Genomic DNA, 25,578 nt, shown 5'->3' on the forward strand with positions numbered 1-25,578 from the left:
CAGCAAGGTCACCCACGGTGGACAGGTTTCAGCAGAGCTTCCAGACTAAGACAGACTAGGAAGAAGGACCTCGCCACCCACTTTCGAAAAAATTGGACACGAAAACCCTGTGAATAGCAACGGAGCATTGTCTGATACAGCACCAGAAGGGAAGAGGATGGTGTAAAAAGACCGGGCAGGGTTCCACTCTGCTGTCCACAGGGGCGCTAGGAGTCGGAATCCACTCGATGGCACTAACAATAACAAACTTAAAGGATGTTTTTGAGATTTATTTCTTATTATAAAATGATCTCAAAGCCTTAGGATAATGCGGATAGCTATAATGTGTTTTTTTCTTGCTTTCCTAAACTTGGCATTCTGACCCAGAATCTGCTTTTTTTTTTCCTGAATGATCATGTATACTGACTTAGGTTGCTGCTTTTGTTTTTGTTTTTTTAGCTTTGTATTGTCAGCACAAGTAATCCAATACAGAAATGGCTGTTAAGGAGAAGGCTACATTAGAGACAAAGAAGTTTAAGTATTTTTTTAGTCTTTGAACCAGTTCAGTAAAACGGAACAGAATTTAGTCGTCACTTGAACAGATAGATACTCCTGTAATGCTAGGGGAACCTGACTTGTACTTCAAATATAGATCTGTGGAGGAGAGACATAAATGTCATCCACAAATAATCTATTAAAAATGTGGAAATATCTTTTTTTTCTTGATTTGTAAAGCAATACATACTCAAAAAGACCCCCACAGAAGTGTAAAAAGTGAGTATCCCCTGAAATTTTATACTTCTGACTCTATGTTTGGTATATTTAAGCATAGAGTATATGCCAGAACATAAAATGCTCCTCCCTCCAAATTTTCCTTCAGAAAAAAGGGGAGTTAGCTGCTTTTTATTCAAGTTCTTGCATTTTTCCTGTTATGAGTATTCTCGGTTTATTTTGCATAACCAAAGACTCACTGATGCCTAATTTAATTTTGCTGTGGCTGGAGAATGTACTTTGTATGGTTTCAGTTCTTTTGAAGTTACTGAGACTTGTTTTATGGCCTAGCAGATGGTCTGTCTTAGAGAGTGTCGCATGTGTGTTTCAAAAGACTGTGTATTTTGAAACCCAAATAATAGTGGTCTAAACAGGGTGAAGCTTGTGTGTGTCCCACATGACAGTGAGGCAGGCAGTCCAGGGCCGCTGGGGAACTGCACCACGAGGTTGTCCAGGCATCCGGGTTCCTATGACCTGCCTTCTCTGCTGTCCCTGGAGTGCTGCCCTTATTAGCATGACTGAAGATACCTAAGACCATGTCATGGTCCATGAGCAGGCAAGGAAAGCAGGGAAAGAGGTAAGGTGTCCTTCCCTTAAGGATAAGACCTACAACTTCACATCTTCATCTAATTGGCCAGAACTTAGGTGAACATTACTAGCCTCAAGGGAAGCTGGAGAATGAATGCAGTTTTTGATCTGCGTGGCCCTGTGCCCAGACAAAATTCTGTTACCATGGAATAGGATGATTTATGCTATACTTAGTAAATTTCTAAAAATCAGGAGTGACAGAATTGTCATTATCAGTACCTTAAACTGAACCAGACTTCTTTGTAAAAAAAAAATGAAATAGTCTTAGAGTATATTGTTAATTGATAACAAAGATGCAAATAGAATGTGGTAAAATACCACCTGATAAAAGGAGAAATCTCTCTCTATAATACTGTGGAAACTGGTAACAGTCATTATGTCCAGGCAGAAAATTTCGAAGACTTGTGGATGAGATAGAGGAGGAAATTTACTTTTTACTGTAAACTCTTTTATGTTATATGAATTTTTAAAACACTGTGCATGTATTACTCATGCAAAATAAATTTTGAATTACCACAAAAAACAGCCTGTGTATTTTGCTATTGGGTTGAGTGTTCTCTATATGTTAGTTAGGTCAAATAGATTGATAGTGTTGTTCATGTCTTCTATATTCTTATTGATTTTCTGTCTTATTGAGAGAGGAATATTAAAATCTCCAACTATAATTGTTGAACTATTTCTTTTTACCATTCCATCAGATTTTGCTTCATGTCTTTTGGTGCTCTGTTAAGGTGCATGTACATTTATATTTGTCATATTTTCCTGATATATTGACCTTTTTGTCATTATGAAATGTCCCTCTTTGTTTCTAGTAATAGTCCTTATTTTAAATTTTTGTCTGTTATTAATATAGCATTCCAGTAATCTTATGATTATTGTTACTGTAGTATATATTTTTTCATCCTTTTACTTTCAACCTATTTATGTCTTTGAATCTAAAGTGTGTCTCAGACACGTGTAGAAATATATAGACAGCATATAGTTGTCTTGTTTTTTTATTTTAGCTAATCTGCAAACCTCTGCCTTTTTTTTTTTTTTACAGTTTTTTAATTTTTATTTTTTTATTGAGGTATAATTGACATATTAGTTTCAGATGTACAACATAATGATTCAATATTTGTATAAATTGTGAAATGATCACCACAATAAGTCTGGTTAACGTCCATTACCACACAGTCACAAAAAATTTTTTTTCTGTGATGATGACTTTTAAGATCTACTCTTTTAGCAACTTTCAAATATACAATATTATTAACTGTAGTCACCATGCGGTACATTACATCCCCAGGACTTATTTATTTTATAGCTGGAGGTTTGTACCTTTTGACCTCCTTCACCCTCTGCTTTTTGATCAGTGTGTAGTCCGTTCACATTTAATGTAATTATTGATATGATTGTATTTGTGTCCCTCGTTTTGCTATTTGTTTACGATATGTCATGTCTTTTTTTTTTTTTTAATAATTTTATTTATTTATTTTTCCCCCAAAGCCCCAGTAGATAGTTGTATGTCATAGCTGCACATCCTTCTAGTTGCTGTATGTGGGACGTGGCCTCAGCATGGCCGGACAAGCGGCGCATCGGTGCGTGCCTGGGATCTGAACCCGGGCCGCCAGTAGCGGAGTGCGCGCACTTAACCGCTAAGCCACGAGGCTGGCCCACGATATGCCATGTCTTTTATGTTCTTCTGTACCTCCTTTGCTGCCTTTTGTGTTAAACAAATATTTTTTAGTATAGAAATTTTAGTATAGTTAGTATTTGTATATTAGTATACAATTTTAATTTTTCTATTGTTATTTTTAGGTATGTTTTGAGGGGGATGTGTGTGTGTGAGTTGCTCCAGGAAATACAATGTGCATTTTTAACATATCACAACCTAGTTAAGGTTAATTAATTAATTCTGATAAAATATAGCAACTTTACTCCAGTATAGCTACATTTTCTCCCACTTCCTTTTTACTGTCCTCATATATGTTACATTTATATCTGTGATAAACCTGAGAATACAGAATTATAATTATTGCTTTAAATAATCTTACTTTTTTTAATGAAATGAAGAGAATAGAAAAAATGTGTTTGTATTGTGTACACACATGCAATGTTTTACATGCACCCACATATTTACCATTTCTGGTGCTCTTTCCTTTTGTGTGGATCTTAGTTACTGTCTGGTATTATTTCCTTCTGTCTGAAAGGATGTTTTTTAGTATTTCTAAATACTAGTATTTAGTATTTAGAATATCTTGTCTACTATCAACAGATTCTCTGTTTTTGTTTATGTGAGAATGTCTTTGTTTCTCCTGCATTTGTGAAGAATAGGTTCACAGGATACAGAATCCTTACCTGGCAGTCTTTTTTTTGTTAGCACATTGAATGTGTCCCTTTACTGCCTTCAAACCTTCATTGTTTCTGATGAGATGTACCTGTTAATTATATTGCTGTTCTCCTGTATGTGAAGAGTCATTTTTCCCTTGATGCTGTCAGTATTCTCGCTTTGTCCTTGGATTTTGGAAGTTTCACAATGATGTGTCCAGGTGTGATACTCTATACTTATCCTACCTGGGATTCATTGAGCTTCTTGTATTGGTAGGTTAATTTTTTAATCAAGTATGGAAGGTTTTCAGCCATTATTTCTTCCAGTATTTTTTTTGCTTCTTTCCTTCCTTTAGGACTCTCATTACAAATATGTTAGTACACTTGACATCTTCCTACAGGTCTCTGAGTCTCTGTTCATTTTTCTTCAATCTTTTTTTCTCTCTGCTCTTTGGATTGGGTAATTTCTACTGATCTCTCTTTAAAAGGTCAGAATCCAGGCTTGCTACAATGTTCAATTGTATGTTCAATGCTAAAGTGTTCACTGATTCTTCTGCTATCTCAAATCTGCTCTTTAACTGTATAGAGTTTCCGTTTGTATAGTTTTCTTTTGTATAGTTTCTGTGAGATTCCCTATTGAGTCATTGTCTTTCCTTTAATTCTCTAAACATATTTATAATATCCACTTTTGAAGTCTTTGCTAAATCTATCATCTCTGTCAATTTCTACTTACTACACTTTTATCCTGAGTAAGAGTCATGCTTTTTTATTTAATTACTTGTCTAGTAATTGTTGGTTGAAAACTAGATATTTTTGATAATATATTCTAGCAACTCTGTAGTCTAATTTTTTTTGAGTTGTGTTTGCTTTAGTAACTTGCCTATGCAACCGCTGATGTCTCTGCTCAGGTTTTTTATTCTTATACAGTCATGTGCCACATAACAATGTTTTGGTTGGTGACAGACTGCATATACGACAGTGGTCCCATAAGATTAGTGCCGTATAGCCTAGATGTGTGGTAGGCTGTACCATCTCGGTTTGTGTAAGTGCACTCTGTTATGTTTGCACAACAACGAAATTGCCTAATGACACATTTCTCAGAATGTATCCCTGTCATTAAGCGATGCATGACTGTATTTATTTTTAAGCTTGGCTTCCTGGGGGTTGCCCCTGTGTTTGCATAACTTAGTGGTCAGGCGATGACTTGGCAGAGATTGTGCTCACACATCTTAATTCAAAAAGGCCTCAGACTTATCTGTGTGTGGATTGGGAAATACCGAGTTGCTGTGAGTTTTCAAGTCATTCTTAGCTTTCACTTTTTACCAGACTCTTAGATCTTCCCCATCCATTCACATAGTTTTCCAGTTACCCAAGGAGTTATGGAGAGCTTATTTCAGCCCTTTTATGGCTCTTTTTTTTTTTTTTTTTTTTAATGGCTCTCTCGTTTCCAGGATCTCCGTGTTAAATTTCTGGCTATTCTGCCACTCATCTCAGCCAGGACTACGCCTTGAGCTTACCAAGTTGCAGATTTTTGTTATTCTTTCCTGATTGAGTTCACCACTTTTAACTGGCACAGTCACAGGTTTTTACCCACTGTCCACATCAGGTCTATCCCCTCTGGCAATGAGACTGCTGGTTTTTGTGACCAGCCGTACACTAGAAAAACCATTCTCACCAACCAAGTTGGTGGTGATGGTGGGGATGTGAATAGCCTCATGAAAAAGGGCACTAACTTCACCTGTCCTTACCTGAAGTTTTAGCAGTTTTTCAACAGTAGACGTTTCTTAATTGTTTTCTGCATTTGATCCATTTCTAGTACCCTGAAATGGTTGTCTTGGACAGTCTTGTACAGGTTTATATTTGTCTTTTGCAGAGAAGAATCACCAACCTCTTCACTCTGCCATAACTGAAAGTCCTTTTCTATATATATATATATATATGTTTGTTTATTCAACTTTATTTATTACTCATATCTTCTATATACCTGTTTAATTTTCCCTTAATTGATCTGGCAAAGACTGAGAATATTTGAGTCTCCTACAATTGTGTTTTTATCAATTAATCCTTTTAAACAGTTTTGTGCTGAATATCTGTGTTCTGTTAAAATGATAGTGTGTATTGTACTTTTTTGTCTGTATATAATGTGTCACTTTGCCTAGTTTAATGCCTTAAATGCTACTATTATATTTTTCACTCTTGCTGGATGTTTGCTTGGATTTTCCTGATGTTATTTCAGACTGGATTTAAATAATAGTGGCACAAGAATTCATCTGTGTGAGAGGTCCCCAAGACCACCTCTAGGTTTGGTGATTCACTAGAAAGACTCAGAGTACCCAGCACATAGTTGTACTCATCACCATGGCTTATTACAGAGAAGGATACAAAACAAAATTAGCGAAGGGAAAAAGTCCAGAGGGAACCAGGTACAAGCTTCCAAGAGTCCTTCCCTGTAGTGTCACTCCACACTTGCTTAATTCCTCCAGCAACAAGCTGTAACAACACTCGTGAAATGTTGTCTACCAGAGAAGCTCTTCAGAGACTCAGTACCCAAGATTTTTATAGGGAGCTGGTCACATAGGCACCCTCTGCCTAGCATATACAGGAATTGGAAAGCAGGTCTCCAACCTAAACCACATTATTTGCACAAACAGTGTAGGCACGGTAAACCACCTTTATTAGTATGGGAACACTGGGACCACTCTCGAAATTCAGCTTCCCAGTTGCCAGTCTTATAGGCAGGCTTTTCTAAGGATAGTCTCAGACCTAATATATTAATTCTTTTCTGCACAGCACCCTTGTTTGTTTGTTTGTTTTTTAGTTGAACTAAGGATTTAAAACAATACCCCTTGGTTTGGTAGATATATGATTTCATTCATATATCAAATTAGGTATCAGCATTTATAGTTTTGATTTTTGTTTCAAAAAAATTTTTTGTTGTGTCTCTAAACCTAAAGTAAAGTGCATTCTCTTTTTGAAACTACTGTGGACAACAATACTGTACTTTCTACATTTTAAATCACATGCTTGGAGCAGTTTTGTATTTGACAATTCTTTGTATCTCCCAAACATCATGCCTTTTTGTTTCTTTTCTCAGCACGATTGCGTGGTGTTCATGATGGTCTGTTCACTGGACAAATAGATGCTGTAGATACTCTTAATGCTACTTATAGAGTGACTTTTGATAGGGCAGGGCTTGGAACTCATACCATCCCTGACTATGAAGTTCTTGTAAGTATTATTTCATAAGACATATGTGTTTTATGCCTATTAAATATGTTTTGTAGAGTTTTCTAGGAGGTTGTAACTTATGACAGAATCAGAATTTCGGGTTACAGAGGAAGAGATCCTTAGGGGTTCCCAGCCCTGCCTGCTAGACCCCTGGAGCAGAACTATACTGAAGTCTTCCACGTTTTCCAGAAGCTAGCATCCCGCTATTGTACCTCAGCCACACAGCCCTTAGTGTGACAGAACTGATCACTCCTAACTAAATAATCCGGTGACGACACTTTCATTCCAGCTGTTTGTGTAGTTCTCTTGCAAAATGATTTGAACAGTATGAAGTAACATAACATCTTGTGCTTCAAAATATATGTTTCCATATGTTCCTATTTTATCCTCAGAATTCTGCAGAGTGAATGTTAATTACCCCCACTTTTTGCATGATGAAACTGAGACATAAGTACGTTAAGTAATTTATTCCAGGCTCTCAAGCTGGTTTCCTGCCAGGCTGAGACTAGAATCCAGATCTTTTGAATTTCTGATACAGTCCATTAAACTACTGGACCATTATTTCATGATCATGCTTGGTTTAGCAGTGTCATGGAAATTAAACACTTTTCTAATAAGTTAAAATAATTTTAAGAACTAATATAACTCTCTAATAAAGTTTTGAAAAAGTGAATAATGAACTTTTTATAACAAAATTATTTGCCTCTAAGCATCATGGAAATTAAATTGTTCACTTTTAGCCTCCCTTTTTTCATTTCCTTGTTATAAACTTGATTTTTTAAGGATTATGATCTTACAATTAAAAATAAAAATTTCTCAGGCCAGCCTTGGTGGTTCATGGTTAAAGTTGGGCGCGCTCCACTTTGGCGGCCTGTGTTCGGTTCCTGGGCACAGAACCACACCAGTTGTCTGTCAGTGGCCATGCTGTGGCGGTGGCTCACATAAAAAAGGAGGAAGTTTGGCAACAGATGTTAGCTCAGGGCAAATATTCCCCAGGAAAAAAAAAAGTCAAAATTTCTTTATCTCTTTAGTGTAAACATAGGAGAATCTTCCTTTTCTGATCTGTTTAAAAACTGAGTCTTTGTTTATTGTGAGGGTTTCCTTATCAAACATACTTTTTAGAGGAGAGAAAGAAAATTTGCACTAAATATAGAGCAAAGTACACCAACCTTGTTTTTTCATTAAAGGATAAAATCTTTAAACCTCTCCTTTCAAAAAAGAAAGATTACTTTTTCTGTTTCATTACTGTGATTTCTTTTATGAGATCACCCAAATATTTCTCCCTGGCCAGATAAGAGTTGACTTTAATTACAGGAGGTGTATTCGGATAGTCTTGAACACACAGACAACCAAAGGGGGCTGTAGAACACTTGAATATTAATCTTTGATCCTCTAACTGTTTTGATCCTTTGGTCTTTTTCTTTTCTTAATTCTTCTGTTTTGTGGGTTCATTATTTTCCTAGCAAAGTAGTATCTTCATACTCTGACTTAAGTTGTAGCCCTTTGATCTTTTTAGGATAATATATCCTATGATAAATCATGTCATATGAGCTAATGTATATATATCTCAAGCTGAAATATAATGTTTATAAGGCTAAAATGATTGATAAAGCCCCTCAAGTCTTGTGAACTATTCTCTTTTCCCAAAGAGTAACGAGCCTCATGAGACAATGCCAATTGCTGCCTTTGGACAAAAACAGCGGCCTTCTCGGTTTTTTATGACTCCACCACGGTTACATTATACTCCTCCTCTCCAGTCACCGATTACGGTGAGTAATAGTTTTTAAATGTCATCAGTAATTTAAATGATTATAATGAAGGTGAACTATGTTCTTTCTTATGAAGTACTCATCTATTACAGCAACTTCATGAAGTACCCACATTATTTTGAGTTGTCAGATACCAAATAAAATAAGTAAATAGTTACTTCAACTCTGGAAATATTTTCCTTTTTGTAGGATTTTTAATATAATATTGATTATAATAGAATTTGCTCTTTATCTAAAAAAAAGATACTTCTTTTGAACAGTCAATGGTTAAATGATTCCCTTTTATTCCCATAGGATAATGATCCTTTGTTAGGACAGTCACCTTGGAGAAGTAAAATTTCTGGCTCTGACACTGAAACGTTAGGTGGTTTTCCAGTAGAATTCCTTATCCAAGTGGTAAGAATTGCTCTATCTTGGCTGTTTGTTAAGAAATTCAATGTCTTTTGTGTTATTAAAGTTGAAAAGTTTTCTAGGACCAAATATTTTTACTTTTTTTTTTTTTATTGTTGTTTTTAAGAACTCTGTTTTTGGTGCCGGCCCAGTGGCACAAGCAGTTAAGTGCGCTCGCTCTGCTTCGGCGGCCCGGGGTTTGCAGGTTCGGATCCCCTACGCGCCGCTTGTCAAAGCCATGCTGTGGCGGCATCCCATATAAAGTGGAGTAAGATGGGCACGGATGTTAGCTCAGGGCCAACCTTCCTCAGCAAAAAAAGAGGAGGACTGGCATCGGATGTTAGCTCAGGGCTGATCTTCCTCACACACACAAAAAAAGAACTCTGTTATTGCCAACAAAGCTTGAAAATAAAAACTATAACAGCCGAAAAAGACTTAGAGGTCTTTTTTGTTGGGCTTTTCTTGGATTTGGTTCTTATTATTTTGCTATGTTAAGGACTAACATTGGGGGGACTGGTGCAGTGACATAGTGGTTAAGTTCGTGCACTCTGCTTCGGCAGCCTGGGGTTCACAGGTTCGGATCCCAGGTGCAGACCTACACACTACTTATCACGCCATGCTGTGGCAGTGTCCCACATATAAAGTAGAGGAAGATGGGTATGGATGTTAGCCCAGGGCCAATCTTCCTCAGCAAAAAGAGGAGGATGGGCAACAGATGTTAGCTCATGGCCAATCTTCCTCACCAAAAAAAAAAAAAAAAAGGACTAACGTTGTAGCATATGCTTTGTGAAACTCTGAATCGTTAGCTGTTATAACTTACATAAGTGTAAAGGCTTTTATTTAGTAACCTCAGTGTGTCCTGCCATTATCAGTCAACTCCACAGATATGATGTGTTGGCCAGCTCTGTGGTTAGAAGGAACTTTATTTCTCTTCTGAGACTAGAAATAGCTATTCACTTGCTAAGTACTTAGTGATTAGACACTAAAAAATCTAAGCCTAAATTGAAACAAGTGTAGTATTATTATATAGAACAATTTTCCTGAATAGCCTGACTCTTAAGAATGTAATGAGCTGTTTGTTTTGAAAATTAAATAATTTTGTTCAAATCATAGTATAATAATGTTTGCTTCATTTCCTTTCTTTTCTTTTTTTCGAAAAGAAAAGAAAAACCAAACTACTTTGGTTTGGGACAGAGTCTTTATAAATAAAAATGTTTATAACATAATCTACTAAAATATTCACAGTGTTACCTTTTGCAATTGGTGTTATTTTGAGGAAACGTCTTACTTATCATTTGTGTGCATGTGTGTAGCATTTTGTATTCCTCAATCATGTATTGTTAATTATCCTTGGAATGCAGAATTTCTTATGCCTTTTGGCTTCCAAAGTTAGATATTTTTATATGAAAAGTTGAAATTATGAAAAGAGCCAAGGCTTATTCCTTTTCACAAATAGGATACTTGTTTTTTGGAGTTTTTTGGGAGAGGTTTTGTTTTGTTTTGGTGAGGAAGATTGGCCCTGAGCTAACATCCATGCCCATCCTCCTCCACTTTATATGTGGGTGGCCCACCACAGCATGGCTTGATAAGCGGTGCATAGGTCTGCACCTGGGATCTGAACCTGCGAACTCTGGGCCGCTGAAGGGGAGCGTGTGAACTCAACCACTACTGCACCACCAGGCCAGCCCCTGTTTTTTTGTTTTTAAAGAAATTCTTTCTTTTAAGTAGTGGAAGTAAAAACGAACCTAGTATGTCGTATTTAGACAAGTCTCTCTCTCTCTCTCTCCCCCTCCTTTCTCTCCCCCTCCTTTCTCTCTCTCTCTCTGTGTGCACTCACGCCTGTGTGTGTGTGTGTGTGTGTGTGAGAGTGTGAGAGAGAGAGAGAGATCCACCAGCAGAGGGAGCCAGAAGCTAAACACTACCGCACTACTTCTAAAGTATTGATATTTTTATTGATGCTTAGATGTTTGATTTCAGTGCTTAATTTTAACTTCAAAATCTATGTGTAGTGCCTAGTTGAAACACTGCTTTCATTATTATTTTAAGCTAAGAGGTAAAAATAAGTCCTTTTATGTGCTTCTTTTGTAATATGTAAGGTTTTATAAAACTCAGGTTTGCCCTTGTTAATATTAAGCTTTGAAGTAGATGGATATGTTTTTATCTTTTTCTGTTGCTAATTTTTTTTCTTATGACTATTAAACATCATTAAAATCATCTTGCAAGTTTCATACTTCGTAGTTTATGATGAATTTTCTTTTTGCGGGAACTTTTTATTTCCTAGGGTTAGGGATTTTGAAGAATCTAGAAAGACTGATCTACCTTCTTAGACAGGACTCAGTTTTGAAAATAATTAAAATGAAAAAGCAACACAAAACTGAAATAGAAACAAAGAAATGGGAGAGATCCTGTTGCCTTCATCTCATCTTTTACTGCTTCTAACTCTAAAGAATCACACAAATTTCCATAAAAACCCAACAACTTAGAGGAGAAGGGAGACCAGTGCAGAGCTCTGGACCTACTGAGCACTCAATAAAGTCTGTGTGAAAAAGTATGTAACATATCTCACTGGGCCCTCTGCCTGTATCAACTTAGGTTAATTTTTTGGACTTTTTTATTTAAAATTTAAGGCATGTAAAAGCAGATAGAATTGTATAATACACCTCTGTGTATCCATCATCCAGCTATAACGGTATCAACGGCTCCTGGCCACTCCTATTTCATCTATACTCCTACCCACTCTCTCCCTTTTGTGTTATTTGGAAGCAAATACCAGACATCACATCATTTATCTGTAAATATTTTATTGGATATTTCTAAGATATCAGGGCTCTTTTTTTTTAAAGAAACATAACTGTAACACCATTTTTACATCTAAAAAGTTAACAAAAATGTTCTAATATCATCAAATATCCAGTCAGCATTCAGATTTTTTAGTTGTCTGTTACATATTGAATGCTATCTTTCCCCATTCAACTTATTAATTGAAGAAACTGGATTATTTGTCCATAGAGTCTCCCACAGTCTAGATTTGCTGACTGACTCCTTGTGGTATCATTGAACATGGTCTTCTGTCTTTTGTATTTCATTTAAATTGCTCAATGTTTTCATTTAAATTGCTCATAAAGAGGTTTGATTAGATTTGGATTTTTTATTTGGTTGGTTTACTTGTTATTATGTGACTACTGTTGTAGATGGTTTTGTGTTCTGGTAGACCCATACTATTTTCTCTTTTTTTGTATAATTATAAAATTAGCTGCCACTGATTATCAGTGTCTAGATCCATTCATTCATTAAGATTGCAAATGGTGCTATTCTTGTTCTATCATTCCTTCTTCGTTTATTAGCTAAAATTCCCTTAATCTACTTATTTGGTTACCTGATGGTATAGTTTGTATAGAAAAGGCAGGATAAATGCTTGCCTCTTTCGTTTTCCGGTCTATAAAATAATGAGTTTGGTCACTAGGATTCTTCAACAATGGTTAGTTCTTTTAAAGTATCGATATGAATGCATAGATTTTAACATACGTGTGCTTCAGTCCATTGCAGTTATTATTCTTATTGGTCCACAGTTTCCCATTTGGGGCCAGTGAAAACTTCACGACTAGCATTGTCAGACACACAGGTTGACTCCTTAGTTCTTTTGACGTGTCCTGGTTCCAGTGGATTTTAAAATAGTATTTTCCTGTCAGCCAGTCAGACTTAGGAAAGAAAATGCCTATGCTATATTTATATCGAAACACTAAAATCTACTGCTAAAATATTTTAGTGAAAAATTAGAAATTTGTTGTCTGACATACTTAAATGCCTCTGTTTATTCCCAAACATCTCTTCTTCTTTGTCTGTAGACCAAATTATCAAAAATTCTCATGATTAAAAAGGAACATATCAAGAAATTAAGGGAAATGAACACAGAAGCAGAAAAATTGGTAAGGTTTTTCTTTTTTCTTTGTTTACTTGTCTAATTTTAAAGTGGTGGGGAGGGCCAGTCCCAGTGGCCTAATGGTTAAGTTTGGTGCACTCTGCTTCGGCAGCCCGGGTTTGGTTCCCAGGCACAGAGCTACACCACTTGGCTATCAGTGGCCATGCTGTGACAGTGGCTCACGTACAAAATAGAGGAAGATTGGCAACAGATGTTAGCTCAGAGTGAAGCTTCCTCAGCACAAATGAATGAATGAGTGAATGGTGGGGACTTCTATATCTAAGGATTTAAAAATATTTTATGGAAGGAAACCATGAGATAAATGTTATTTTTAAATCCTCATTTGCTGTCACTATCTCTTTATACCGAACACACACTAAGTAAATTAGCAGTGCATTGCAGTTCATTACCCTAGACCCCATTATGCTACTGACTGTACAGTTGAATAGGATTAATGGATATATGAGGTCTTTGACAGTTTGTGCAAGTGTAGAATCCCTAGCATTGGTACCTCTGACTAAGGAAGACATATTAACAGAAGTTATTAAAAGTGATTCCGAATAAATAAGTCAGGAAATATATAAGTTGGCATCTTCAAATTATGTTGACAGTTTATATCCTGTTTTATTTGATGAGTCCAAAAATATGAGAGTTAATTTTATTCATAGGAGAGAATTATCAGAGTTTAAAAAAATGTAAAAAAATATTTATTAAGAAAGTTTTTGAATTGTGTTGAAAGTCATAACTTGCTTATGGATTTGTAGGATGGCCAATAGATTTCTTCTCAACTACCATATCCAATTGATTGACAATGGCTGCATGGAAGTATGAAAGTAAGGGAGAGCTCAGTGACTGGACTCGGCGGGGGGTGGCGAAGTGCTGCAGCTAATTACTAATACCTGTCAGGAGTGCAGGAGTAGAGAGTCATAGCATTAGTCATCTCTGATAGGGAATGGTTTAAGGGCTAGGTGTGGGTAAACAGCCGGACAAGTAGATACCTGACTGAATGAGGAATGATCCTCTTTCAGAATTCTGGAATTTTTTATCTGAACATGACTTTGAATTGTCTAATTTGACCCCATCATTTTATAGAATTGGAAACGGAAGACAAAAGATGTCAAGGGATTTCAGTCTAAGATCGTACTGCTATTTTAGTAGTACAGATACCAAAACAGCCTTCTTAGTCCCAGTTTAACTCACTTAGGCATGATATGAAATTAGTATTGTCAGATACACAGCTATCAAAGATTGGAAAAAAATTAGCCATAACATTGCCATTACGTATCCTAAACATAAAAATGTATGTGTTTGGTTCTTTCCTACTGGACTATAATTCTTTTTTTTTTTTTTTTGTGAGGAAGATCAGCCCTGAGCTAACATCCATGCTAATCCTCCTCTTTTTTGCTGAGGAAGACCGGCTCTGAGCTAACATCTATTGCCAGTCCTCTTCCTTTTTTTCCCCAAAGCCCCAGTAGATAGTTGTATGTCATAGTTGCACATCCTTCTAGTTGCTGTACATGGGACTCAGCCTCAGCATAGCCGGAGAAGCAGTGCATCGGTGCGCGCCCGGGATCTGAATGCAGGCCGCCGGTAGCAGAGCATGTGCACTTAACCGCTAAGCCACGGGACCGGCCCTGGACTATAATTCTTATCTTGGTTTCTATCAGTTCTGCTTCTACCCTTTTTTCTATGCCTTTTCAATGCTCCCCCACTACATTTCCTCTGATCACTTTATCATCTCTTCCATCTTTATGCATAATCAAATTATTTCACTTTCATATCACTAGCTAGGACTTTTCCCTGTGTCTGAGTTCCACGCCTTGAAGTATTGGGCTTGCCTTAGCCTGCACAGTGTTACCTGCTTTTAAATAGGGGGTTGTTTTGATGTTGGCTTGGCATCTTGGCATGTGAGAACTCTGCAGAAGTCTAGTTGGCTTGATATGTTTTATCACTTGTTTTGTTTTATTTATGATTAAAGATAATTCCCATTGTAAAGATTCAAATAGGGACCGGCCCGGTGGTGCAGCAGTTAAGTGCGTGTGCTCCGCTTGGGCGGCCTCAGGGTTTGCAGGTTTGGATCCTGGGTGCACACTGATGCACCGCTTGTCAGGCCATGCTGTGGCGGCGTCGCATATAAAGTAGAGGAAGATGGGCATGGATTAGTTAGTCCAGGGCCAGTCTTCCTCAGCAAAGAAGAGGAGGACTGGCATCGGATGTTAGCTCAGGGTTGATCTTCCTCACAAAAAATAAATAAATAAATAAAAATAAATATTCAAATATTGTAAAACTATTTAATGAGGAAAACGGTAGTTCTTTATAATGCCTCCCCCATAGATAAATATTATTTAGTTTAGCATTTGCTATAAATATGTTTATATGTTTAGCATACTGATTTCTTCTTCTATGCATATACTATCATGTGATTTTGGAAATTATTTTCTAACAAAAATGGAATCTCAGTCTTTTAAAATTTCTGTATTGTACCATAATTTAAATAATCTATTAATGGATATTTGGGTTTTTCCATTATTTAACTAAGATAGTGCCACAGTGAATGTCCTTGTCCATGTAGTTTTGTATGTTTGTTCATGTCTATCTTAAGATAAAGTCTTAGAAAGTAGAGCGGCTGGGCCAAAGTGTATGAACATTTTAAAGATTTAATGAAACATCTAATTTAAGATGGAAGGCTGAACACATATTTTCTTCCTATCCCTTATAATTCCACACAAAATAAGAAGTGCAAAAAAAAATAAATAGAATAAATGGAAGCAGACCACTTAACAATGTATGAAAGATTTTTTAAAATTTCACGATGTGTTTTTGGATGAAACAAAAACCTTGTATAAAAGAGGCTGCATGTTGGAACCCGAAGAAGCTCTAGGCCTGGAGTTGCAAATATGCTGGAGGAGTGCAGAAGTGAGATGCAGTATAAAAAAGGACTCGATTCGGAGTGACATCAGCATCGTGGCAGAGTGAGCTTTCCCGTTAACTCTTCCCCTGATAAGATACAACAAAAGGAACAGTCAGAGACCAACAACGGAATCCCAGACAGTGAAAAGCTAGATCGGAAAGATCCACACTGCCACACATCTGAGAGTGGAACTGCTGGGCCCCCGGAGGAAGTGGGAAGAGGTAAGGAGAACTCCTCTCCCTCCCCATCAGATCAGCGATCCTGGGCCTCTCGGCTCCCAGAGAGCGGGGAGGGGCGGCCCTTGGCGGGTAAACCATAGCTCTTCGGGCTCTCTCGGCCAGTGGGAAATTCCCACACAGAGGACTCAGAAGAGCCACAGGGCTGCCATCAACATCTGAGCACCCCAGAGAGCGGATAACGAGGGGCGAACGAGAAGCCCCCCACACCAGGGACCCAGAGGGCAAAAGAGAGAGCTCCCCCCTCCCCGAAAACCGGACCCTGCAGCTCAGCCGACCAGACTAGACCAAGCTATCCGCAGCAGACCAGATCAAGCGATCTGACCCACGGATCGCAGCAGAAAAACCGAGGATCGCAGCGGAAAAACCGCGGCAGAGTGCAGGGGGCTTAGATTACACAGCCCTTTACCACCACACAGTGGCAGCGGGTGGAAATTGCAACCAGAGATTTCCAGGATGAGGAAAAACAAAGCCAACGCAGGAACCATGATGCAAAGATGTATGAAATCACCAGACCAGAAACAAAATGACAAGCACCCAGAAACCAACCCCGAAGACACAGAAATCCATAATCTAAATGACAGAAATTTCAAAATAGCTATCATAAAAACACTCAACGAAATACGAGACAACACAGACAATTCAATGAGATTAGGAGTTTCTTCACAAAAGAGATTGAAATCATAAAGAGAAATCAATCAGTGCTGATGGAGATGAAGAACACAATGGAGGAGATAAAGGAGGATCTTGAATCTTTAAAGAACAGAGCTGACAATATGGAGGAAAGAATTAGCATTTTAGAGGATAGGAATACAGATATGCTCCAGATGGAAGAGGAGAGAGAAGTAAGACTAAAAAGAAATGAAGAAAGTCTCCGAGAGATATCTGACTCTATTAGGAAATGTAACATAAGAATTGTAGGTATTCCTGAGGGAGAAGAGAGGGAAAGAGGAACAGAGAGCCTATTCAAGGAAATAATAGCTGAGAATTTCCCAAATCTGGGGAAGGAGCAGGAAATACCAGTAAGTGAAGCCACCAGGTCACCTAAATATATTAACAGACAAAGACCCTCTCCACGACACCTAGTGGTAAGGCTAGCCAGGGTCAATGACAAAGAAACAATATTAAGGGCAGCTAGACAAAAACAAAAAATAACGTACAAAGGAACTCCCATCAGGCTCTCAGTGGATTTCTCAACAGAAACTTTACAGGCGAGGAGAGACTGGAATGATATATTCAAAATACTGAAAGACAAAAACTTTCAGCCAAGAATACTCTATCCAGCAAAAATATCCTTCAAATATGATGGAGAAATAGTAACTCTCCCAGATAAACAAAAGCTAAGGGAGTTCATGGCCGTGAGACCCCCACTACAAGAAATACTCAAGAAGGCCCTCAGGCCTGAAAAAAAGAAGAGAAAGGGAATACAAAGCTTGGAGCAAGGAGAAAAATAGGTAGATAAACTCAGAAAAATAGTAGATCTTTACTAGAATAGGTTAGCAACCACTTAAATACTAAATTCAAAGATCAAAGGAAGAAACTCATCAAAAATAAATTTAACCTCATCACTGTAAACACACACCCGCAACACAAGATAGAATAAAGTATAACAAGAACAACTTAGAAGGGGAAGAGGAAAGTGATTGAATTGACTTAGTATAAGGAAATAGGAGGCCATCAGATAATGGAATATCTCATACACAAGATTTTTTACCCAAACCTCAAGGTAACCACTAAACAAATAATCAAAACAAAAAACCACATATGATAAACAAAGAGAAAACTAGAAGAGTCATAAGACAGAACAACCAAACTGAATTGGCAGTCCGAAACAAATGGGACAAGAAACAAAGGAAACACAAAAGAACCAGAAAATAAGTGATAAAACAGCAACATTAAGCCCTCATATATCAATAATTACCCTAAATGTAAATGGATTGAACTCTCCAATCAAAAGATACAGAGTGGCAGAATGGATTAAAAAGCAAGACCCAACAATATGCTGCCTTCAGGAAACACATCTTAGCACTAAAGACAAGCACAGGCTCAGAGTGAAAGGATGGAAGACAGTACTCCAAGCTAATGGCAAACAAAAGAAAGCAGGTGTTGCCATACTCATATCAGACAAAGTAGACTTCAAGATAAAACAGGTTAAGAAAGACAAAGAAGGGAAATATATAATGATAAAAGGGACACTCCACCAAGAAGACATATCGCTTATAAATATGTATGCACCCAACATAGGAGCACCAATGTACATAAAACAACTATTAACAAACCTAAAAGGAGACATTAACAACAACATGATAATAGTAGGAGATCTTAATACCCCACTTACATCAATGGATAGATCATCCAGACAGAAAGTCAATAAAGAAATAGTAGACTTAAATGAAAAACTGGACGAGATGGACCTAGTAGACATATACAGAGCACTCCATCCAAAAACAGCTGACTACACATTCTTCTCAAGCGCGCATGGAACATTCTCAAGGATAGACCATATGTTGGGAAACAAAGCAAGCCTCAATAAATTTAAGAAGATTGAAATCATAACAAGCATCTTTTCAGACCATAAGGCTATGAAACTGGAAATGAACCATGAAAAAAAAACTGGGGGTGACAAAAATGTGGAGATTAAACAACATGCTACTGAACAACCAATGGATCATTGATGAAATTAAAGGAGAAATCAAAAACTATCTGGAAACAAACGAAAATGATAACATGCCATATCAAACCATATGGGATGCAGCAAAAGCGGTCCTGAGAGGGAAACTCATAGCGATACAAGCCCACCTTAACAAACAAGACAAAGCCCAAATAGGCAACCTTAAATTACATCTAACAGAACTGGAAAAAGAAGAACAAACAAGGCCAAAGCCAGCAGAAGGAGAGAAATAATAAAAATCAGAGCAGAAATAAATGCAATTGAGACCAAAAAAACAGTAGAAAGGATTAATGAAACAAAGAGTTAGTTCTTTGAGAAGATAAGCAAAATCAACAAACCCTTAGCCAGGCTCACTGAGAAAAAAAGAGAAAAGGCTCAAGTAAATAAAATTAGAAATGAAAGAGGAGAAATTACAACGCATACCATGGAAATACAGAGGATTATAAGAGAATACTATGAGAAATGATATGCCAACAAATTGGACAATCTAGAAGAAATGGATAAATTCTTAGATTTATACAACCTCCCAAAACTGAACCAAGAAGAAATGGAGAATCTGAGTAGACCAATAACAAGTAAAGAGAGTGAAATAGTAATCAAAAACCTCCCAAAAAATAAAAGTCCAGGACCAGACGGCTTCTCCAGTGAATTTTACCAAACATTCAAAGAAGATTTAATACCCATCCTTCTCAAACTATTCCAAAAAATAGAGGAAGATGGAACACTTCCTGAATCATTCTACAAGGCCAACATCACCCTGATACCAAAGCCAGACAAAGACAATACAAAGAAGGAAAATTACAGGCCAATATCGCTGATGAACATTGATGCAAAAATTCTCAACAAAATATTGGCAAACCAAATACAACAATACATTAAAAAGATCATACACCATGATCAAGTGGGATTTATACCAGGGATGCAGGGATGGTTCAGCATCCGCAAATCAATCAACGTGATACATCACATCAACAAAACAAAGAAGAAAAACCACATGGTCATCTCAATAGATGCAGAGAAGGCATGTGACAAGATACAACATCCATTTATGATAAAAACTCTCAACAAAATGGGAATAGAAGGAAAATACCTCAACATAATAAAGGCTATTTATGACAAACCCACAGCCAACATCATACTCAACGGGGAAAGACTGAAAGCCATTCCTCTGGGAACAGTAACGAGGCAGGGCTGATCACTCTCACCACTCCTGTTCAACATAGTACTGGAGGTTTTGGCCAGAGCAATTAGGCAAGAAAAAGGAATAAAAGGAATCCAAATAGGTAACGAAGAAGTGAAACTCTCACTATTTGCAGATGACATGATTGTATATATAGAAAACCCTAAAGAATCTGTTGGAAAACTATTAGAAACAATCAACAACTACAGCAAAGTTGCAGGGTACAAAATCAATCTACAAAAATCAGTTGCATTTCTGTATGCTAATAATGAACTAACAGAAAGAGAGCTCAAAAAGATAATACCATTTACAATTGCATCAAAAAGAATAAAATACCTAGGAATAAATCTTACCAAGGAGGTGAAGGACCTATACAATGAGAACTACAAGACATTATGGAAAGAAATCCATGATGACATAAAGAAATGGAAAGATATCCCATGTACGTGGATTGGAAGAATAAACATAGTTAAAATGTCTATATTACCTAAAGCAATCTACAGATTCAATGCAATCCCAATCAGAATCCCAATGACATTCTTCACAGAAATAGAAAAAAGAACACTAAAATTTATATGGGGCAACAAAAGACCCCGAATAGCTAAAGAAATCCTAAGAAAAAAGAACAAAGCAGGAGGCATCACAATCCCTGACTTCAAAACATACTACAAAGCAATAGTAATCAAAACAGCATGGTACTGGTACAAAAACAGACACACAGATCAATGGAACAGAATTGAAAGCCCAGACATAAAACCACACACATACGGACAGCTAATTTTCGACAAAGGTGCTAAGAACATACAATGGAGAAAGGAAAGCCTCTTCAATAAATGGTGTTGGGAAAACTGGACAGCCACATGCAAAAGAATGAAAGTGGACCATGTGCTATCGCCATTCACAAAAATTAACTCAAAATGGATCAAAGACCTGAAGGTGAGACCTGAAACTATAAAACTCATAGAAGAAAATATAGGCAACACACTATTTGACATTGGTCATAAAGGAATCTTTTCGGATGACATGCCTACCCAGACTAGGGAAACTAAAGTGGGACTTTATCAGATTAAAGAGCTTTTATAAGACAAATGAAACCAGAATCAAGATGAACAGACAACCAACCAGCTGGGAGAGAATATTTGCAAAACATACATCTGACAAGGGGTTGATCTCCATAATATATAAAGAACTTACACAACTGAACAACAAAAAACCAAACAACCCAATCAGAAAATGGGCAGAGGAAATGAACAGACACTTCTCCAAGGAAGATATACAGGTGGTCAATAGGCACATGAAAAGATGTTCAACATCGCTAATCATCAGGGAAATGCAAATCAAAACAACACTAAGATACCACCTCACGCCTGTTAGAATGACTATAATCACCAAGACAAAAAACAAGTGTTGGAGAGGATGTGGAGAAACAGGAACCCTCATACACAGCTGGTGGGAATGCAAACTGGTGCAGCCTCTATGGAAAACGATATGGAGATTCCTCAAAGAATTAAAAATAGAGATGCCCTATGACCCAGCCATCCCACTACTGGGAATCTATCCAACGAACCTGAAATCAACAATCCAAAGAGTCTCATGCACCCCTATGTTCATTGCAGCATTATTCACCATAGCCAAGAAGCGGAAGCAACCTAAGTGTCCCTCGTCTGATGATTGTATTAAGAAAATGTGGTATATATATACAATGGAATACTACTCAGCCATAAAAAAAGACAAAATCGTCCCATTTGCAACAACATAGATGGGCCTGGAGCGTATTATGTTAAGTGAAATAAGCCAGAAAGAGAAAGACAGACACTGTATGATCTCACTCATATGTGAAATATAAACCAACACATGGACAGAGAAAACTGTACTGTGGTTACCAGGGGCATTGGGGGTGGAGGGTGGGCACAAGGGGTGAAGGAAGTCATATATATGGTGATGGACAAACAAAAATGCACAACCCAAAATTTCACAATGTTAAAAACCATTAAAACATCAATAAAAAAAATTACCCACTTCAATTTGGTAACAAACTCAAAATACAAAAAAGGGTAATTTGTGACAACAAAAACATAGAAGGGGAAGAGGAAAATGATCAAACCTGCATAGGCTAATGAACATAAGATGCTATCAGCAGAAAAAAGATTATCTCATCTATGAGATCTTTTATTTTTTTTATTGCGGTAACATTGGTTTATAACATGAGATCTTTTATACAAACTTCATGGTAACCACAAAACAAAAAATCAGAGCAGAGTCACAAAACGTAAAAAAAGAGGAAACTCAGAAACACGTCACAGAAAACCACCAAACTGAAATGCCAGACAGAAATACAAGGAAAAAGAAACAATGGAAATATAGAACAAGCAGAAAACAAAAGATAAATGGCAATATTAAGCCTTCATATGTTAATTATCACTCTAAACGTAAATGGATTGAATTCACCCATCAAAAAACACAGGCTGGATGGATTAAAAAACAAGACCCAACAATATGCTGCCTCCAAGAGACCCATCTCAACTCTAAAGACAAACATTGGCTCAGAGTCAAGGGATGGCAGATGATACTCCAAGCAAATGGCAACCAAAAGAAAGCGGGTGTAGCTAAACTAGTATCAGACAAAATAGACTTCACACCAAAAAAGGTAATGAGAAACATCGATAGACATTATATAATGATAAAAGGGACATTCCACTAAGAAGACATAACGTTTATAAATATATTTACACCTAACATAGGAGCCCCAAAGTATATGAAGCAACTATTAACAGACCTAAAGGGAGAAATTGACAGCAACACAATAATAGTAGGGGACTTTAACAGCCCACTTACATCAGTGAATAGATCAATCAAACAGAAAGTCAACAAGGAAACAGTGGCCTTAAGTGAAACATGAGACCAGATGGACTTAATAGATCTCTATAGAGCATTCCATCCAAAAGCAGCAGAATACACATTCTTCTCAAGTGCACATGGAACATTCTCAAAGATAGACCATATGTTGGGACACAAAACAAGCCTCAATAAATTTAAGAAGTTTGAAATCATATCAGGAAGCTTTTCCGATCACAGTGATAGATCAGAATCAACTACAAGAAGAAAGCTGTGGGGCCGGCCCAGTGGTGCAAGCGGTTAAGTGCGCACACTCTGCTGTGGCAGCCCGGGGTTTGCCGGTTCAGATCCCGGGCGCGCACCGACGCACCGCTTGTCAAGCCATACTGTGGTGGCGTCCCGTATAAAATGGAGGAAAATGAGCATGGATGTTAGCCCAGGGCCAGTCTTCCTCAGCAAAAAGAGGAGGATTGGCAGATGTTAGCTCAGGGCTGATCTTCCTCACAAAAAAAAAAGAAAGCTGGAAGAGTCACAAATATGTGGAGACTAAACAACATGCTGCTGAACAACTATTGGACCAATGAAGAAATCAAAAGAGAAATAAAGAAAATACTTGGAGACAGATGAAAATGAAAACACAACATGCCAAAACTTTATGGACGTAGCAGAAGTGGTACAATTCAGGCCTACCTGAAGAAACAAGAAAAATCTCAAATAAACAATCTAACATTATACCTAAAAGAACTAGAAAAAAGAACAAATGAAGCCCAAAATCAGTAGAAGGAAGGAAATAATAAAAATCAGGGTGGAAATAAATGAAATAGAGACTAAAAAGACCATAGAAAGGATCAGTGAAACTAAGAGCTGGTTCTTTGATAGGATAAACAAAATTGACAAACCCTTAGCTAGACTCACAGAAAAAAAGAGAAGGCTCCAATAAATAAAATCAGAAATGAAAGAGGAGAAATTACAACGGATACCACAGAAATACGCAGGATTATAAGAGAATATTCTGAAAAGCTATACACCAACAAATTGGATAACCTAGAAGAAATGGATAAATTCTGAGAATCATATACAACCTCCCAAAACTGCATCAAGAAGAAACAGAATCTGAATAGACTATTCACAAGTAAAGAGATTGAAACAGTAATCAAAAACTGCCCAAAAAACAAGTCCAGGACCAGACAGCTTCTCTGGTGAATTCTTCCAAACATTTAAAGAAGATTTAATGCCCATCCTTCTCAAAATTCCAAAAAATTGAAGAGGACAGGACACTTCCTAACTCATTTTACAAGGCCAATATTACCCTGGTACCAAAACTAGACAAGGACAACACAAAAAGGGAAAATTACAGTCCAGTGTTGCTGATAAACATAGGTGCAAAAATCCTCAACAAAATATTAGCAAATCAAATACAACAATACAGTAAAAGGATCATATACTACAATCCAGTGGGATTTATTCCAGGGATGCAAGGATGGTTCAACATCCGCAAATCAATCAGTGTGATACACCACATTAATAAAATGAAGAATAAAAATCACATGATCATCTCAATAGATGCAGAGAAAGCATTTGACAAGATTCAGCATCCATTTATGATAAAAACTTGCAATAGAATGGGTACAGAAGGAAAGTACCTCAACGTAATAAAGGCCATATATGACAAACCCACAGCCAACATCATACTCAACGGTGAAAAACTAAAAGCTATTCCTCTAAGAACAAGACCAAGACAAAGATGCCTGCTCTCGCCACTCTTATTCAACATAGTATGGGAAGTTCTAACCAGAGCATTTAGGCAAGAAAAAGAAAGAAAAGTTATCCAAATTGGAAAGGAAGAAGTAAAACTGTCACTGTTTGCAGATGACATGATTCTATATATAGAAAACCCTAAAGAATCCACCAAAAAACTATTAGAAATAATTGACAAATACAATAAAGTTACAGGGTACAAAATCAACATGCAAAAATCTGTAACATTTCTATACACTAACAACAAACTAGCAGAAAGAGAAATCACAAATACAATCCCATTTACAATCGCAACAAAAAGAATAAAATACCTAGGAATAAATTTAACCAAGGAGGTGAAAGCCTGTGTACTGAAAACTATAAGACATTATTGAAACAAGTTGAAAAAGACATGAAGAAATGGACAGATAGTCAGTGCTTTTGGATAGGAGGAATTAACATAGTTAAAATGTCCATATTACCTGAAGCAATCTACAGATTCAGTGCAATCCCAATCATATTCAGCAATCCCAATACTATTCAGCTATAAAAAAAAGATGAAATCTTGCCATTTTCGACAGCATGGATGGGCCTTGAGGGTATTATGCTAAGCAAAATAAGTCAGACGGAGAAAGACAATTACCATATGACTTCACTCATGTGGAAGATAAACAGACACACAGGGAGAACAGATTGCTGGTTACCATAGGGGAAGGGGGTAGGGGAGGGTGAAAGGGGTAAAAGAGCACATGTGTATGGCTATGGATGGAAACTAGACTTTTGGTGATGAACAAGATGAAGTCTATACAGAAGTCGAAATATAATGATGTACACCTGAAATTTATATAATGTTATAAACCAGTGTTACCTCAATAAAACAATTTTTTTTTAAGTAATAGGAATCAAAAATAAAAATAAAACTTGACCACAAAGAAACTACAACTCCGGATGAATTCTTCCAAACCAATGAATTCAACCAAGTGTTTACTGTTAACGTCCACTCTCAAAAACCTCTTCTAGGGAATAGAAAAAAACTGGAACACTTTCCAATTAA

General features: G+C 37.1%; 1 protein-coding gene across 1 annotated transcript in view; it reads left to right on the top strand.

Annotated features, from left to right (window-relative positions):
• LIN9 (lin-9 DREAM MuvB core complex component) overlaps nucleotides 1–25,578 on the top strand; it is an 83,204-nt gene that overhangs the window by 35,277 nt on the left and 22,349 nt on the right. The window contains exons 8-11 of the mRNA XM_058533597.1: nucleotides 6,743–6,876; nucleotides 8,526–8,645; nucleotides 8,940–9,041; nucleotides 12,881–12,961. Of these exons, the coding sequence (XP_058389580.1) occupies nucleotides 6,743–6,876; nucleotides 8,526–8,645; nucleotides 8,940–9,041; nucleotides 12,881–12,961 (437 nt within the window). The remainder of the gene's footprint in view (nucleotides 1–6,742; nucleotides 6,877–8,525; nucleotides 8,646–8,939; nucleotides 9,042–12,880; nucleotides 12,962–25,578) is intronic.

Source organism: Diceros bicornis, chromosome 38 (genome assembly GCF_020826845.1).
Source record: "Diceros bicornis minor isolate mBicDic1 chromosome 38, mDicBic1.mat.cur, whole genome shotgun sequence".
NCBI lineage: Eukaryota > Metazoa > Chordata > Mammalia > Perissodactyla > Rhinocerotidae > Diceros > Diceros bicornis.